The sequence below is a fragment of the Hyalella azteca genome, unplaced genomic scaffold (assembly GCF_000764305.2).
Source record: "Hyalella azteca isolate HAZT.00-mixed unplaced genomic scaffold, Hazt_2.0.2 contig3653, whole genome shotgun sequence".
NCBI lineage: Eukaryota > Metazoa > Arthropoda > Malacostraca > Amphipoda > Hyalellidae > Hyalella > Hyalella azteca.
In genome coordinates, this window is record NW_025933895.1 from 196,902 (window position 1) to 214,912 (window position 18,011).

The window sequence follows — 18,011 nt, forward strand, 5'->3', positions numbered from 1 at the left end:
ACAAGTCGTATTTTTATTATTATTTTCACAACAATTCTCTTAACTTCACTTCCTGTAGTTTGTTTGTTTGTCTGTTTGCTACAAATCTTATAATCGATATTTTAAACACCTCTCCAATCGATCTGAAATTTTGCACACTTGCGTAAAGTTGGAGACAATGCATGAATCAATTGACAGAATAAATAATTTAGAAAAATTTAATTTTGTTTAATTTTAAAGTAAAATGCATAAATTTATTTTTTATATAATTATGATAGTAAAATTAGAAATTCATTGTACAGTATTGACATCGAAGACACTGCATTCTATTGAAGTGCTGTCTTTAAAAATTAATTTTTGAACGCTTATTATAACTGCGCATGTTTCTGTCTTGACGAATAATGCGGAATGGGAGACTGGGTCCCCATTCCGTTCGACAGAAATCAAAACTTTGATCTGGTTAGAAGTATCCCCTGCGAGGTATCCTCGGTTCGCCTCAACTATGCTGGCACACTTTGTAATCTTCTTATGTGAATCCGGATTAATGGGTTTATAAGAATCTGATATGAGCAAGCGATCTATCTATTTTAGAAATTTCCGGGCAAAATTTCACACCAGATTAAACTAACTGTGCTGGTTATGGCTCAATCTGGGTACTAATGAAGAGTCACTTGCCCTATCAAAATTTTGATTGCTGTCAGCCGTTGGCTCAAGGACGCCCCAAGCAAGTCTAGCGGTGTAAATTAGCGGCTCTAGGTCTGTTTTAGGTTCTGGTTGTTCGAGGGTAATAAGCACCTGATAAGGATCCGGTCTATCCCATGACAACCGTGGGGCGATTGCAAGGCGCGCTGGCACGCCCGAATCTGGAAAATGAGTTTAAAAAATGCCCCCTACCTTCCCCATTTATGGGAAAAGTGAGGGGTCAAACAATTTTCAATATTCACCAGCAATAAGCATTCTCACAAATTGCCAAAAGGTAACATTCTTCAATGTGCGATAACACTCAACTGCAACATACTCCAAAATTCAACACCGCTCAATATTATCCCACATCATCCATTTACGAAACATTCTACCCATTTACCCGCAACAAACACTCCTACCTATTGAGGTAATAGCGGTACCAAACATTTTGCGTTTTGCGATATACGGCTGAGCAAAACATTGTCTCATCTAAACTAGTATTGAACCTTCTCTCATATTTACCAGCACCAAAAATTCACATATACTGTTAAGCACTCTTCCGCAATTACCTCTTAAATCAGTCCTCAAACTTCTTCCAAAATATTTGCAACAACAGCCTAGTGTATCTGCAGGGCTAATTATTGCAACAATTTTAACATAGCGCGAATTCAATATGGTAGCTAATTCCTGCGTTTCCAGGTACGAAGTACATAAAATGTAGTTAATTGTTCGCGGTAATGCAATTCAGGGCCAGACCACACCCGCCTGCATTCACATTCAGTGTAATTTGCTAACGACTCGTTATCTTACGACACGTCACTTGTAAGTTCCGTTCATCTAACTGTTTTGCACGGGTCTATAAAATTCTGCCTACTGTGGCTGCAAAGAAGAATAGAACTATTACTACCGTCGAAATTGCAGTGGGAATTTGTTGCCTTTCATCATTGCCATGTTTAATGGCAATGTCAGACATTTATCCTCTATTACTTTGTAATTCTTCGAAAATAACTCAATTCCGAAAAACCGAAAATAACCAGATAACCCTAAAAGACAATTCGGTTTTACTCCGACCAAAAACCGGATGATGCGATAGAAAGAAGCACATAAATGATTGTCACAGGAAAAGAACAGCTTAGTTAGTTACTTATAACGCTTTGCATCCTTGATCATACACGTTTTGCTCGCAGAGGTGCGGTGGTGAAGACTTTCTGTTGCTAATCACGTTCAACTGTTGATAATTATTAACTTTATGTTCCACAAATCCATTAAGCTGTTATGGTTAATTAGATATTAGAACCTATGACATAAACACAAGGAACTCAAATAACATGCTCCTGCACACGTAAACCTTAAGTTGAAATTTCTATGACTGGAGAACTCTTCGCTGAACTACCGGTATGTTCTTGAATGCCGTAAACGGTGCCGGTTTCCAACTATCATCACTGTAAAAAGCCCTGCATAGTAAAACTAAGAACGTTGTGCTTCTAAAAATGTTCAAAATTAACAAGTTTATCGTTTAAAACGAATTTTTTCAAGTTGCATACTTGACTTTGCACCGCACGATTGATAACACAACTGAGATAAGAAGCGTGTGTCACTCTACATGTGAACAAAACTAGCGAAACTGCAGCCTGCAGTCTTCGTGCGTTTGCTCACGTCCCTTGCATAGCCTTTTACCGGGGTAGTGGTAACCCCCAACTGATGGGGGAGTATAATGGTGGGGGTTGGGATAAACCCCAACAAGCAAAAAATTTTGCGCAGCGAACAGAATTAAGCTACTATACGAAATTTCGATTTCGTATCGTATCGTATTTAGAAATACGATTTCGTTTGAACCACCGAACATAGTTTGTATTGATTTGTTTAAAAAGTAGCGAGGTACCATGATACTTACGCCGCGATGAGTCATGCCCAGCGCGCAAAACCACCTTTGACCTTTGAATACAACGATCTTAATTTACTGACAGAGGAATGAATAATGTGAACCGCACTACAGTATCGCGTTGACCTAGAATATCCAAATTTTGAAGACCTGGTGTGTACAACCGAAGGTACATTGTATATTGCCTATCATCTTGAAAAGCACTGCCATCACTGTATCAAGCAGTGCCATCCCGCTGCTCTGGTTCAAGCAGAGCAGCCACTGGTTTATATTTATAAATATGATATTTTTTTAAATGGGATAATTTACATTCAAGCAGCCTCTGGTCTCTAAATATAAACTATGAAATTATATATTAATATATATAATTTCTATTATTATTATTATTATTATAGACTGACGCTTGATTTACCTCAAAAGTGATTCTATAGACTGCTGGGCGACCTAATATGGAATCCAAAATTGGAGTGGGTGTTCATTGATCAAGTACGTTGGTCAGATATTGTCTAGTTAAAAGATGGATATGCTGCTATGCGTTATATGTAAATTCTTCACAGCAGTTTTACGTTTTTATTAAATTTTAAGAACCTCTTGTGACTGGAGGCAATACTTACTGCATGCTACTTTGAGGAGCCAAACATCAAGGGGGACTATAGTACTAGATGCGAGATGATTTTATACACATCCTATGCGCCTATTGATTTCCTTTATTTTTCGCAATACTAGCCAAATTAAAAATGTTCAACCCTTGCAGAACAATAAAATGAAGAATATTAAAAATTTACGAGAATAATGTTAATATTTTTTCCACATTGTTTTCAGATAGATAAGCGTCCAACACCAGCCAGCTGAAATGGCCGCCCTCACACAAAACATCTCGATAGTCCCGGGAATTGAACTTTCTCCTCAGGAAGCCAACAGATATAAGAACATTTTTGCTGTCCAAGTTCCAATGTGTGAAGTTTTTCGAGCCATTCTAAATTGGGAATGCAGCGAAAAGCAGAAAGGGCAAACATATGCAGATTACTTTGAACAAAAGAAGCAGCAATATGAAGATCGCCATGCTGCTTTGGTGACACAAGAGAACAATAGATTTAAATTGCCAAAAATTGGACTACCCACAAGTTCAATTAAAATGCTACAAGAAGAACCATCAAGATATGATGTGACTCTAATGTTTTCTTATTTGTTTGAGATATTCAAATCAAAAGAAACATACACAAACGCTGGCCAGGTTAGAATTCCTAGTCAACTTGAGTGCCTCCTTAAAAAGGCCAAGGACATGAGGAATGACGTTATGCATGAAGTCGCTGCCGGTGCTGTCGACCCTATGAAGTTTGATGAAATTGTCAAAGCCATGCATGATGTGATAGATGAAGCTGGCAACGTGTACAACATCCCTGCTGATGAAGTAACGAGTTTTAAAGCTCAGATAGATGGCATGTGGGATGAAGTGCGCACTGATAATGAAAAAGCTAAGGCTTATAGTTGCTTCTTCCTTCAAACTTTTGGAAACAAAGAAGCCAAAGTCAAGTGGGAAGAGGCGTTGTCCGAAGAAACTCTTCTCTTCGGCGAGGACAAGGTTGAACGCTCTAAAGTTTTCCATTCCCTGGAACTGACGATACAGAAACCTGGTCTACAAGCAGGCAGGATCTCCTACAAAGAACTATTCTCTGACACCGACAAAAAGTTTATTTTAGTCAGTGGTGCGTCTGGATCTGGAAAATCTACTCTGGTGAAGAACTTGGTGATACAGTTTCATGGCATATCGGATGCAAATGTAGAGATGAAAAATTTACATAATTTCAATTTGATACTTATATATGAGTGTAGGAACAGGTCCATTGAACAATTCAGCGTAGTAGTGCAACAGAATTTTAAGAATGTGTGTCTGAAACTCGGCCCAGAAACTGTTGTACAGGCAATCACCCATTCAAACCCTCTAATTCTTGTTGATGGCTACGATGAATGTCATAAAGATTCGTTTAAAGTTGTAGATCAGTTGGTGGATGAAATGAAATACCATGAATGCCGGGTGATCATAACTACCAGGTCAAGCCACGTTGAAGAGCTAAAGAACCATTTGAAACAAAAACTAGTGACGTTTCAGGACTATGAAATTTCTGAAATTTCTGACATAAAAGACCAAATGAGATTTCTGGAAAAGTATGAAAAGCATGTCAATCCGCATGCTCATGAAGTTGTAAAGACCTTCAGCTCCCTTGAACGGAAAATCCAAGAACTTTTTGTAAATCCCATTTATCTGGTACTCTTCTGCCACTTGGTCTGGAATTTTCCTGAAAGGATTAATAATTGGACATCCCATGCTGAGGTAGCACATGACATTTATCGTCTGTACAAAAAAATGATTGAGTCGAAACTGGCTTCCTACCCCATTGTCGACAAAGACGGTCTTGTCAACGATTTCTTCTGGGACGTTGCTAATTTTTCCTTGCAGACTATTACTGAAAACCAATTGGTTTTCACAGAAGACCAAGTTGGTGAGTTGATGAGTAGTTTTAGGGAAACACTCGAGAAACATGGAGCACGCGGTGAACTGGACCCAAAAGCTCTTGTGGGGGTCGTCTTGAAAATTAAAAGGCATCTGAATGATTTTGATTCCTGTACGTACTTTTTTCATCACAAAAGCATCCAGGAACTGTTTGCCTCTAAGACTGTCATCAAGGAACTCCGTAAGAATAACTGCTTGCCATACGACTTGCAGGGCGTATCACGTGCGAGTCTAAAGTGAGTTGTAAATTTCGCAATGTTTTTGCATTTCTATCTTGATTTCTGTGAATAATTTGAATAAGACGTATGAATGGAGGAACATAACTGAAAAATATTTGTTCATGTAACAACAATCTTTAAAGCAAATAGTTATGCTAGAACTGCATTTTTTAAATAAACGAGGCTCTTAGTAAGATTGCACTTTAGAGCGACAGGATAGGGTACAAAGTTCCTGAATCATTTCAGATATGCTTAAATATATAGGGCTTAATGCTTAAACATATAAGGCTAACATCTACTAGATAAAGAGGTGGTTACAGTTCAGAGTACCAAGATTGGAGTAGAGAGGTGCGGGTTCGACCCCAGCTCTGTGCGACAGTTTCTGGTCAAAGTCGGCGAGGAGGCCAGGCGGTTTATGCAAAGCATCAGTCGAGCGGCGAGTTACACCTTAGAGACCGCAACAAGCTGTGCATGTTCTGCGATGTTAAGAATCGGCGACAGGCCTACGGCCAAATGAATTGAAACCACTATATCATTCTTATTGTAATCTATTATGGCCTATCTATCAATTGAACAAAGCAATGAACAAATCAACATTTAGTACCAACAGTTTGCAGGGTGTGCTGGCATACGTTCTGATTGAGTTGAGTGCTGTCGAGAACTCAAATGTCTTCAAACGTAACTGGCATCGCCTGAAGGACGCTGCAAAAGCGGCAGGAGCTGACAAGATGTTCTGGCAGAAAGTGCTGCTCAACAGCCCCCACTCTCAGCTAGTTGCTGCTGAGACTGCCAGAGTCTACCTGGCCCAAAACACCACCTGGAACATCGCATCTGGTAATAGTTTTATCCGGGATGCATGTTAGCAGCATTGCTCAATACCGTCATCACTTTCATATTCTTCACGTGCGCAATCGTGGTAACGAGTGAAGTAGCCTATGTTGACAAGTGTTAAAATCCATAGGCGCCGTAAGCCCGCAATCACTACTCCAGTCATAATAGTCATCACGGAGGCTACACTCCAGCATGCACCTACCACTACACTTACCCTGACTATCCACCCGAACAAAGCTCTCCGGATCTAGCCTAACCTCATTGGCTGTAGCAAGATAGCAAACTAGAGAAGCGGGGTTACAAGGTAACAACATTTACTGTCATATTACCGCCAAAATTGTACTCGGTAATTAGAATAATCTATTTTATTTAAAGTACTATCACACATGCACCAATGAATGTAAGGACATCATATTAAGTAGATGAATAAGTTTATTATAGCATAGTATTATCGGTGTCGAAGAATTTGTCAAATTTTGCATATCGCCGGTTCCTGTAATGTTCTTGAATTGTCTCTTGAGGAATGTGAGGACTGATCTTTTGATCAGATTTATCCAAAACTGACGGTGCAGCTGCGTAGCTACTCATCATCCACCAATTTGTGAGCTAGGAGGCACTCCGAAACGAATTATTTAACTCTGTACAGCTTTTTTCATTCTGTTCTTGAACGCGTTCGTACTAGCAGCGTCAACGATGACAGAAAGAAGTCTCCAGTCCAATATTCTTGGGTCCAGTCATGCACCAATTGATTCTTTAAGGCCGGATTCTTTAATGCATTTCTACAGAAGCATTCACACCAGCCGTGCGATGCACCTGTCATGCCCATGATGTGTGTGCTTCTATGGAAATACATTTAAAGAATATTGGACTGGACCATGACTGGTATATGCCCGGCAGTATAGAGTGAAGCCGGCCATATAATAACTTTTTCTACTGTTAATAGATTATTATTTAATTGTCAAATTGCAGTCAAATCAATTTCCCCACTCATCCCGCAGACCGCGATGCAGACACCTTGGCGCTGCTCATGCCCCACCAACAGCCCGAATGGCTAGATGTCAGCCGCCTGAACGACCCAGTTCCCAAGTCGTGGCGTCAAGTGGCCAGTGAATTCAGAGGAATTCTTGAGCTGCGACTCTTCAGTGAACAAAATCCTTTGCGACCATGCGACGACGTGGTTGAAGCATTGGCCGCCTCAAGGTCCTTGAGCCCAAACTAATTCATATGAGATTTCGTGAACACATCATGCGATTTTTTGCAATCCCGGACTAATTTCAATGAGAATACTTTATGAACAATCATTAATCACCATGTTACGACGATTATGTTTCACAAATAAAAAAGATGAATATATTTCCTATGTTATGATCCCACCAATGTATTTCTTTTAATGCAGCTGCTCGTTGTCAATATTCACGGGTCGTGTCAGGAATGCCGACAGCATCCAAAATCTGTCCAAAGTTGCGAGGCCGGGGACAGAGTTCAACATTTACATGGAGCCTCACTTGGACTTGACGCCACTACAACACAAGCACCGAGAGCTGTGTGAGTGGGCAATTTCAGAAAATAAATTCCATTTACGACAGATATGGTTTTCATGGAAGATTTGTTCGTTTACATATACCTCCTTTCTCGACAGTTTTATTCACTATATTACCCATGAACCAACCGTGGTCTTCATTACTTATCGTTTTCAGTTTGAATATTGAAGAATTGATTCGTATAGAACAGTTTTCATTTGAAGTAATATAGATTCAAATGCGTTCTTTCGAAATAAATTGTGCATAATTGGAAAAGTACCATTTCGTCTACTATGAATGAACTGTTGTGGTAAATTTAATGGCTAAATGAAATAGATTGGTTGAAATACACTAGCAGAATTTTCATTGTGCTTGGTTGGAGGAAATTTGAGCTTAGTTCCTTGACGTTAAATGTGGCGTGCAAGAATTTTTCTGTTCTGGCGTTAATTTGCTCAAACGGCTTCAAGTAATCTGTCACTGATGATGGTCGGTGCCACTTAAAGAATAAATTTCTCCGTATTATTTGCATTCTTTGTTGCTTTTCAGGGGTGATTGTTGAACCTACATTCAGGGAAAGCTTTGTTGCCCTGCCTGTGTCGGAGAATATCTGTCTGCGGGTGAAGCCTGTCGCTGAAAACCAGCAGGAGAGTTTGACTCGCACCATACTTGGGCTGGCGCCTGCTGATAACAGGTGCTGTTGTACAAATAATTATCATTTAGAAATTTCCATGCATTGCACGATTTGTGCAATGTTGACTATGTGCTGCTCATAGTCTCGACCTCTGACTTAATTTTCCTGAAATATTCTCCACCTGACATAAAAAGGTGCTTTAGAAAATACAATTTAAGCTTGCCAAAAAGGTTTGCAGTGGAGACAAAAAATGCAGAATGGCATTCTCTGTTCTTTTTTATTTTATTCGATTTTATTCTCATGCGGAAACATAGTGCAACTCGAAAGAAACACTGGAGATCGAGTGGCGGTGAAAAGGCTAGGTCACTGATGTGAATGCACTAATTTACTTTAAACATTGCCTAGATGCTGCCCGAATAATAACCGTTTGAGACTATACGTAGCCTCGTTTTGCGGTTAGATTGAACCGTTTACACTTTCCCCTTCTGTGCGTCCGATCATAGTCTGGGATGCTTTATACTTACTGACAAATATCATTTAATCTTGTTGCCTGCGTTTGGAGCTCCAGTGAAGTGGTTATTATGTATTCACCATGCCCATGGTGATGATGATTGTCGCATGATGACACATAAATGAATTTGATTTTCAGATTTTAGGCTAATTGGTGATAAATTTTCAAAACTTGAAAGATTTTGAGCCTTTTTTATATCATAATCTATGAAATAATTCTCTAAAATCGTTGCCATTCAAGTTAGATTACCATTTTACTTACGGCAATCTATTTAAAGTCGGGTATATTTATTGCCATAATTTTTTTATGGTATTTGGACTAACTTTCTTCTGAACTTTTTATACATCAAAACATCATTAATATTAGATATATCCATTATCGCAACCATTGCTCACCACCAAAATCAACAAATCAGCTCAAAAAACAACCACTATGGAATGAACAATAAGTGCGAAATGATCCCGTTTCTGATGAAAGGGAGGTTCTGATCAAAAGATTGAAGGCTAGATTGAGGTTGATTGAAGCCTCGCTGGTCTATCGCTTGTCTCAGGATTTAGATCAAGTTGCTTAAGCGTTTAGGGGCTCCCTATAGCAACCTGCATTATTGGTCATATTACATCGTTGAATAAATATGGAAATAAATAAAGATTCACTGTACCAAATTCAGCGTTGCTTCACTGTTGAAATAAAATGGTTTCACGTTTCTTCTAGTGGTGATCTCGTTTCGACGTTATTTTTATGTTTAATTTTGGTTGCTCAACATTTCGACCTGAAATCAACAAGCAATTGACGTTGTTTCAACGTCCGATGTCTGCTGAGATATCTTAAACTCAAATCCTATGTTTCTCATCCCTAAAGTTGTTTCTCAATGTTTCTCGTCCCCCTAAATGTTTCAAAGTTCTTGTACAACAGCGATTTAAATTTTATCCAATCTTCCACATTCTTCATTGCAATTATTGTCCACGTTAAGATTGAGGTGGTTGGAGGTGCGTGACTGCGCGTTGACTGAAGCGCAGCTGCTGGAGACGCTGGCGAAGCTGCAGCGCGCTGGCCTCAGGACGCTCTTCCGCGACCAGCTCATCCATGGAGGACCCAGCCGAGTGCTGACTATTCGGTAAATGAACTTAATATTTCCACTGAAATCCTAGAAAGTTAGGCCGGCGTAGTAGCACTAACTATACATAATTCATGCTTCGTGAAGTTCAGAACATGCAGACTCCCATGCATCTCAATCTAGCCTAACAAAATCCGGAGACCGCCTAGGCTTCGGCCGAACAGTCGCTACAATGGGCCCGAAGTTACTCTGGGCCTGCTTGGCCACCCGATCGATCGAAATCAGTTTCTGTCAGAATCTCCTATCCGATTTTAGAGTCGCATGAGAGTCAGATAAGGGTTGGCCGAGCCGAGTCATATCGAGTGAGCAAGCTGCTCAGAGGCTGCCCTTATATATAACCTTGAGCCGATTAGCGGACATAGAGAAGCTGATTTACGTGCTCTTCGAATTCTAGGTGGTTAATGAAGGGTTGCGCACACCTCTCAATTTTTGCAGGGTTAAACCCCCTTTTCTCATTTCTCGCGCAAAAAGCTATCAAGATAATAATGGGAATAAGCATGATTATTGGACGTTGGTAATTAGGCGTTCATTGGACAGGAGGGTTTTGCTAATTTTTCCACCTTGGTAGAACAACTGTCATTGTATTCATCTTGGTAAACTTGGTGCCATTTTTCCCCGCCTGATCAGAGAGAAAAACTTCGCGCTGATTCTCACCGATGAACCACCGCTGCTTCCCCAGGCTGAACCCACAAGGTTAGTACCGCCCGAGTCCGGAGCACATTTCTCGGAGTTGTAATAATGAACGAAAGTTTGATTAAATATGCATTATCAAAATCAATTAATACATTATTAATATTGTTAATTACAATTCAATTTAATTTAGAATTAATCCATATCAATTAATTAATTGATATTTATTGTATTGACTATATCATTATAGTCAACTAACGATAGATATTATATTGTATAATGAACCTCTTTTATAATGTATAATATATTGATTATACGTCATTGATTGATATATTATCAGTATCATTTAGCAAAAATTTGAGTTAAGAACAAACTTTATTGATGCATGAACCTTTTGTTGCACGCTTCACTGATATGATGCATCCAATGCGAAATGTGTAATTTGCTATATTAGAACCTTGAACGGTGACCTAAAAAATTTCTTTTGCAATTAAAATGACTGCTTTCACTTCTAACAGATGTGGTTGAAAATTAACTCATCCATCTATGCAAGTATCATCGGTACCATGCTCAACATACGACTCAACTTTCATTTGATCGTTTAGAGCTTGCTGGTGTGAAGTCGAGTAATAAGTTCTTTCAAGTCTTCGGATTATGTATCATAAATTTGAGTGACAACTCTCAAATTCGCCTTATAAAATTGCAGGTGTTTCACATCTTCACCTTTCAGGTCACCTGCCTTGCTCTCTGAGGCTCCCGCCGTCGGTGGAGAGAACCTCTGTCCGCTGGCCTCGTCATGCGGGGACCTGGACGCCGTGTACAGGAGTCTATACGCCCTCAACGTTGTGCTGCCGCACGCGCTACGCTTTGTCCTGAAGAAAATTTGCGCGCAGAAACCTTCACAAGCTACGCACGTGAAGTATTTTTTATCAAAGTGCCTGCCGGGCTTACAAAAATGGTTGTTTTTAAGAATCAGAAAGTCGTCTGTGAGGGAAGCTCTGGAAAAACGAGAATGCGAAAGTGCAGATTTCAGTCCGTTTGATTCTCTTCCTCTAATCCAGCTGGTTTTTGAACTTTTTGATATCAGATCTAGTGGATTGGTTGATACTCAAGATGGATTGAGAGATTGCAAAAAAGCTAACACTCTCGTGCAAGAAGTTAAAACGATCAGAGCTGAGGTTCATTCGAATATGTGCACTGATCCCTCCAGACTCGCGGGACTGCCCGATAGGATCACTGAGATCGCATACGAGCTGATCAGCGAGGCCGCTGAGCTGCACCGCGTGCCGGACGCTGAGGCTGAGCGGGTGAAGGAAGCTTGCCAGGCGCTCTGTGATAAATACTCTGATGTGCGCGTTGATGATGACGCTTTTGCTGCGTATTACGTAGTGAAGGAAAACTGGGAGTGGAGAGCCCTTTCTTCTCTAAAAAATGAATTTGCTGTAAGGAATGTCGTTCGTTGCACTTTGTATTCATGGGGTTTTACGCCATGTAATGAATTTTGCGCTGGGTCTGATACCGATTTTATCAAATTACAGTTTTTTACAGCAATTAACGGTAAAATTCCGTGCATCTTCATCCACTTTGAGTGTTGTGACTCAGAGAGCACAAATTTTTCTGACGTTGTCGAGCGAAACTTTCCTGCGTCTTGCAGCCAAATTGGAGCTCATAACGTTGAATATGTTTTAACGAAACTGAACCCTCTGATTTTCTTCAGTAGCTACGACGAAGCCAACGCCACGTCCAACGTTGTTGTCGAAGAAACGATCTACAAATTCTGCAAATATCCATTTGAGTTCGTAGTCACAACTCGGCCTAACTCAACAGCCTCACACAGCAATTTAATAAGAATTCCCCGATTAGGAGATGGACAGCTACTACCTTTTGCTTTGAAATATTATGAGAAGAAGTGGAGGAGAACGTTGTGAGTGCAGTTGCTTGCAGGCAAATTTTCTTGCACTTAATTATCTTTTATATGCAGTTTCGTACAATTCTGCTTCGTTAGCATAGCCGGTGGTTTTCATTTATCGTAATTGGTCACCAATTTTAAAAATTCAATAATTTTCATACGAATTTCGTTGATAAAACACTGCTGAGGATCATTATCCATTAAGTGGAATATTATAAAGTATAAGACTATAATTCAGTACATGAAAGTTGAACACGTGATCAAACATCACTAAGCAACAATACTTAAAGTATTTTATAAAACTATTCTGAAACATCGGCCGCCGTTATACCAAGGCAAAACAATGACTAATTTCTTTAAACATTAACTCTTTTTAATATCCTTTTCATATTGTTTACACAAACGGCATTGTTTAACGATTCCGAACTTGAAACTTCAAATATATACGCTAATTTTTCCATTCCATGGCTTCAGATCATGATTTTTTTATCATCTACTGTTGTACAAACCGATTAGAATTTCTGACAAGGGATATGAAAACTTTGTTCACTAAACAGGGATTATATTATAGTAAATACCAGCTGTTCACATGACCTACTGGCCGGTCGCCGTGCCCTGGAGCTGGTGCCATCCTGAGCTAAGCTAATGGCTTCTTTTGTTTTTTTTTTCAATTGCTGCCCTTTAATGATTAATTAATTAACTTAATTTATAATGATTATAATGATAACCTTTTATTCTTAAGGAACCCCGTCATATCCTATCACGGGTTGAACTCCCCACCATTTTCCTGGCATCTAAATTTTTGTTGTGTCTCCTCAACCACACGTCTCCCTCCTTAATTCTGACAAATGCGTGAGACTTGGTGCAGGATAGCGATACACTTCTTCCTTTTGAGTGGGTTTGCCCAATGCAGTTTGGCTCGGTATAAAGGCGTCTCAAAGCACTCTACTCATACTATGTATAAAAAAGTGCCACTATTCAAAACATATGACCCGTTCATTTCTTTAGTGTTTACCGTTTAGGGTTAGAACTAAATTAATGTAACACTAAATTAGTAACAGTACTTTTTCATTACTAGTGTTACTGACCCGCCTTATCGTTCTTCGGAAATGTAAATTGATGCACAACTGCCCTTATGCACAATGAATCTGGTAAGAACTGCGTAGCCAATATTCTCTATAAATGCATAATTCTATTGTTTTCTAAGGTGATAATGATCGTAAAAGTTCCCTTGATTTCCTGCGATACAGTTAAGAACTGCCTGTATGAATTAGAATGTTGTTAAAAATTTTTTCGATTTACTTAAGTGCTGTTAGGAACTGCTTCCAATGCATTCACCGCATTTAAAAATTGAACGTATTGATTAGTCTAATGCTGTTATTAACTGCCTCAATTTTCTGAAGTGCAGTTTGGAACTGCCAATATACTATTTATTTCTGTTAAGAACCGACATGGTTAACCGACTTGGTTAACTATTCACTGAAATAATAATAATAATAATAGCGGTTTCAGCGTTCATTAGGCCGTAGGCCTGTCGCCGATTCTTAACATCGTAGAATATTCACAGCTTGTTGCGGGTTTGAACTCGCAACTCACTGCTACAATTCTGCTTTGCTTAACCGCCCGGCCTCCTCGCCGATTCTGACCAGAAACTGGCGCACAGAGCTGGGATCGAACCCGCGCCTCTCTGCGCCAATCCTGGTACTCTGAACTGTAACCACTGGGCCACCCTGCCCAGTGGCTGAAATGCACTTGATAAAGGCCTCTTTTGTCTTCAATGCATTTAATTATGGACTGACTATATATGCTGTCATGTTGTTAATAAATGCCTTGATTTTCTAAAATGAAGTTAAAGAAAACTTTACCTTCATTTAGACTTTAACTTCATTTAGAAGATTTTCTAAAATGAAGCCAGAGAAGACTTACTTTCTCAGGTAAAAATGAGAAATTACCAATTAAATCATAGAGAAGTAGAGACATAGTACAGCACGACAATGTACAGTAAATTAAAGCGTATTGGTTAAGTAAAGTTACCGTTAGGTTGGCGCAGATACAGTGTAATTTCACTCGCATTGCTCAGCAAATGACTTCTTTCAGCACACTGCCTGTGCTTCTTCAGCAAGTTCTTCCCAGCTCAGGCAGGCTGTATCTTCTCACAGCTAAACTTCTTCCCCTTTTAGGCTACTTTTTCTATACAATCCTCCTTCTTTCTTGCATAAGCCAACATATTCACATATGCTCACCTCTTCCTCGTAAAGGCCATACAAACCTGCTTCCTTTTCTCGCGTAGGCATACTCCCTTCCTTAAAAAGGCTTACTCTCTTTCTTACATAGGACTGCTACCTTTCCTACACAGGCCTACTCATATTTTTTTGCATTGGCCTAATTTATTTTTATCGCATTATTTCTTCTCGCATAGGCCTACTCTGTTTTTTGAATAGGCCTAATCTCTTTCTTGCTAGGCCTACTCACTTTTCTCTCATAGACCTACTCGTTTTTTCTACCATAGGCCAACTTTTTTCTCGCAAAAGCTTACTACTTACTTCGCTAAGACCTGCTTCGTTCTTACATGGACGAGAAACAACTGTTCTATCACAAATAATCCCAGTTTTGCATCAAAAGCCCTACTAAACGCTTACATAGGCCTTTATTTTTGCGCATTAGCCGATTTATTTCTCTCGCAGCCTCACCGTATAGAAATTGCTGGTTCCTTTCCTAGCAGTTCTCGTGATCCGACTCACTTCGCCGACGTTATAAAATTCGTTTATGTGTACTTGCAATTCAAGCTGTCTGCTTGAATCGCAAGCTCACCAATAATTTAAAAGCAAAAAAGGCGCCAAAAGGATTGATAATATATTCTATGAGAACGTTTCGAAGACCAGCTCCATCCTCAGTTCAAAAATTGTATATAATACAATAAAATCGGAAATGAAAATAAAATTATTAATCAAAAATATTTAAACTTAAGTAACGAAAAAACGACAAACGGAACAAAAATTTATTGATTCACAATTTCAGGAGTATTTTAAGTTTCAATACCGACTGTATTTGTATTCCATGAAATTTTTGAGCTGGTGATGAGGTGAAACAGATGACAAAGTTTCACTGAAATTTTTCATTAAAACATTTTAATTTAATTCATTTTCGAAAAGTTTCATTGCAAATTTTCATTAATTTTCATTTCGATCATTTTTTTAAGTTTAATTGAAACTTTTTCATCGAAGATGTGGTGAATTTAATTGATGTTTTGTTTGCTTATGCTTTTTATTTAATGCTGTTCAAGTGTAGCATGTATGGCATGAGTGACACCGGAACACCGCCACGTTCAAGGTCCCAACTATATAGCAGCTAATGCTTATGTAGTTTATATAGCGTGCATGTGGATAATGTAGTCCTATGTGACCATGATTAGGATAAATCCTTGTAAAAGATATGTTTAATGCGAAGAAATAGCTTATTGTAAGATATTTGTTATATGATAGTTAAAATTGTGTGGGGTGAAGTGGGTACCGTAATAAACAGTCATGATAACAAGCCTGTGAATATATCCTTCAATGCGGTTCAACTTCCTTACGTCATGATGGCAACACACATCAATTAGCCATTGTACCGTAGTTAAATAATTTAAATACACTTCTTTATTTCCATATACGTGGTTAATCCATTCATAAAAAGCAAAAACTTGAAGTAGAGTTACCATAAGAATTGTTCGTAAAAAGCGTCACAAATGACGGTTTTGACGCCTACATAGGAAAATAAATTCATTTCCACAAGTCAAACAATGTTAAACTTTTAAACTGTATGCCCAGAGGTTCACACTCGTCACAGTAATATTTTACATGTAATTTCTTCTATATTATTTATTTAGAACTAATTTATTGAGTATTTTCCCCATATTCCGAAAATTGGAAGCAAAAGTTGTTTTGCATATGAGGTATTGAAACTGTTAGATTTACAAATACTGGTGAGCAAATTAGGCTAAGTGAATTCGTGCAAGAATTTAGTGGAAGAAATCAATGATGAAAAAGCTGACAACTTTTTTGGCTATTCTGTAAATTCAAGTACATAATCATAGAAACCACACTTGTCAATTATGAGATATTGAATTGAAACTTGAAGCAAAATTGGGAATGAAATTGGATAATGCTAAGAGAAAACTTATAAGCAGAAAGAAAAGAAACAATAACGTATATACCAGTCAACTTATGCAAATAGCTGTCAACTGCAGTTTTTTTCCAGAAAGTGACAACCAAAAATATTATTAGTTCACCCACTTTGCACAGTCTAAACTACATGGCACTCAAAGCCTCATATTGTAATTTTAGTAAGTTGCTTATTCAACCTATTGTCTCCTTCTTTAGATCATCAAGATTCATGCAGATGGTGGAGGTTGTTTATTGAGTCGATCTGAACAGTTATTGATAACTCCTCTTATCTCCTAATCTCTTATCGTTAACGTCACCACAGATAAGTTAGCCTCTCTGAGTATCGACTTCAGTCGAAACTAGTCTCTGGTGGTCAGACGTTGTCTCGTTGTGGTATTTTATGTTGTAAGTAGTTTATATTGTAGTAGTTTAGTTTCGAGAAGAATAACCGATGTTTCATAAAAAATTAAGTTTTGAAGTTGCCCTTATGTGCTACTGCCACACCCGTATCCGCTGTTTTCATGCACCATTTTCAAGCATTCCATTTGTGAACCACTCATTGATGGAAGTTTGAGATTGAGACTAAGCCAACAATTATCCTTACACGAAATTGGTCTTCTAAATTCTACTAAACTTGCACGGAAGTGCTAATGAGAATCTGGTATTTACAATGTCATTTCGCCTAATCTTAATACACCTATTGTAAAGACCTATCTTGAAAGTTGATACTGTCATTTTTAAAGATGATTATTTATTTACACGCTTTGTATCATCCCCGGGAAATTCACTATAAGCCATAAATTATAACAAGGCTGACGAAAAAAACGCGGCTCAGTTTGATCCAGCGATTTTGCTTCAATTCGCAGAATTTTTACTCGGATTACTGTGGTGAGTAAAGGAGATGTGACACTTTACCTATAATTTATGAAATTATAGCAATAATATTAATTACTGGTATGAATAGATCGATGGGTTTGCACAGCATTGAATCAATTACTTATGCAATTTAACCGTGAATTGTACTGTTAAATGATCTTTGCATTTATGGAATCATTTTGCTATCGAATATACAATACAAAAATTTCACAGGGAAAACGAAAAAAAAGGAGTGATTTGTTAATATAGATCAATTGACTAAATGAAACTGTAACATGAAATTAGGAAATGATAGAAACTTATAACGTTAGAAATCTGAGAATAAAAATATTCTAAGAGAAAAAAAGGAAAAAAATTAATATTTCTAAAAGAAATATTAAGTACACAATTAACATTTAAATTATATAAAGCAGAACCAATTAAGATTAGCTATCTTCTTCTTAGCTCAAAACTTATAATACATTTTACTTTCTTTCATTTTTTTCCGATTGTCGCTAAAATGGATACCAGATTAATTTATTTAATTTCTTTATTTAAAGTGGTTAGTTGCATTAACTATGAAAATCAGA

General features: G+C 38.3%; 1 protein-coding gene across 1 annotated transcript; it reads left to right on the forward strand.

Moving 5' to 3' along the window:
- Window positions 1-3,398: 3,398 nt before the first annotated feature.
- LOC108681871 lies at window positions 3,399-13,094 on the forward strand. The gene is made up of 8 exons (XM_047879720.1): window positions 3,399-5,293; window positions 5,886-6,109; window positions 7,105-7,306; window positions 7,503-7,651; window positions 8,173-8,317; window positions 9,739-9,882; window positions 10,510-10,575; window positions 11,243-13,094. The coding sequence occupies exons 1-8, from the start codon at window positions 3,399-3,401 to the stop codon at window positions 12,438-12,440; spliced, it is 4,023 nt and encodes a 1,340-aa protein (XP_047735676.1). The 3' UTR covers window positions 12,441-13,094.
- Window positions 13,095-18,011: the final 4,917 nt, after the last annotated feature.

What these genes read in the sequence shown, in the direction of transcription:
- LOC108681871 (XM_047879720.1), top strand. Translation starts at nt 3,399, where the DNA reads ATGGCCGCCCTCACACAAAACATCTCGATAGTCCCGGGAATTGAACTT. An exon ending in GAAGCATTGGCCGCCTCAAG is followed by an intron (nt 7,307 to 7,502) that starts GTCCTTGAGCCC and finishes CTTTTAATGCAG; the next exon opens with CTGCTCGTTGTCAATATTCA. An exon ending in CTGGCGCCTGCTGATAACAG is followed by an intron (nt 8,318 to 9,738) that starts GTGCTGTTGTAC and finishes GTCCACGTTAAG; the next exon opens with ATTGAGGTGGTTGGAGGTGC.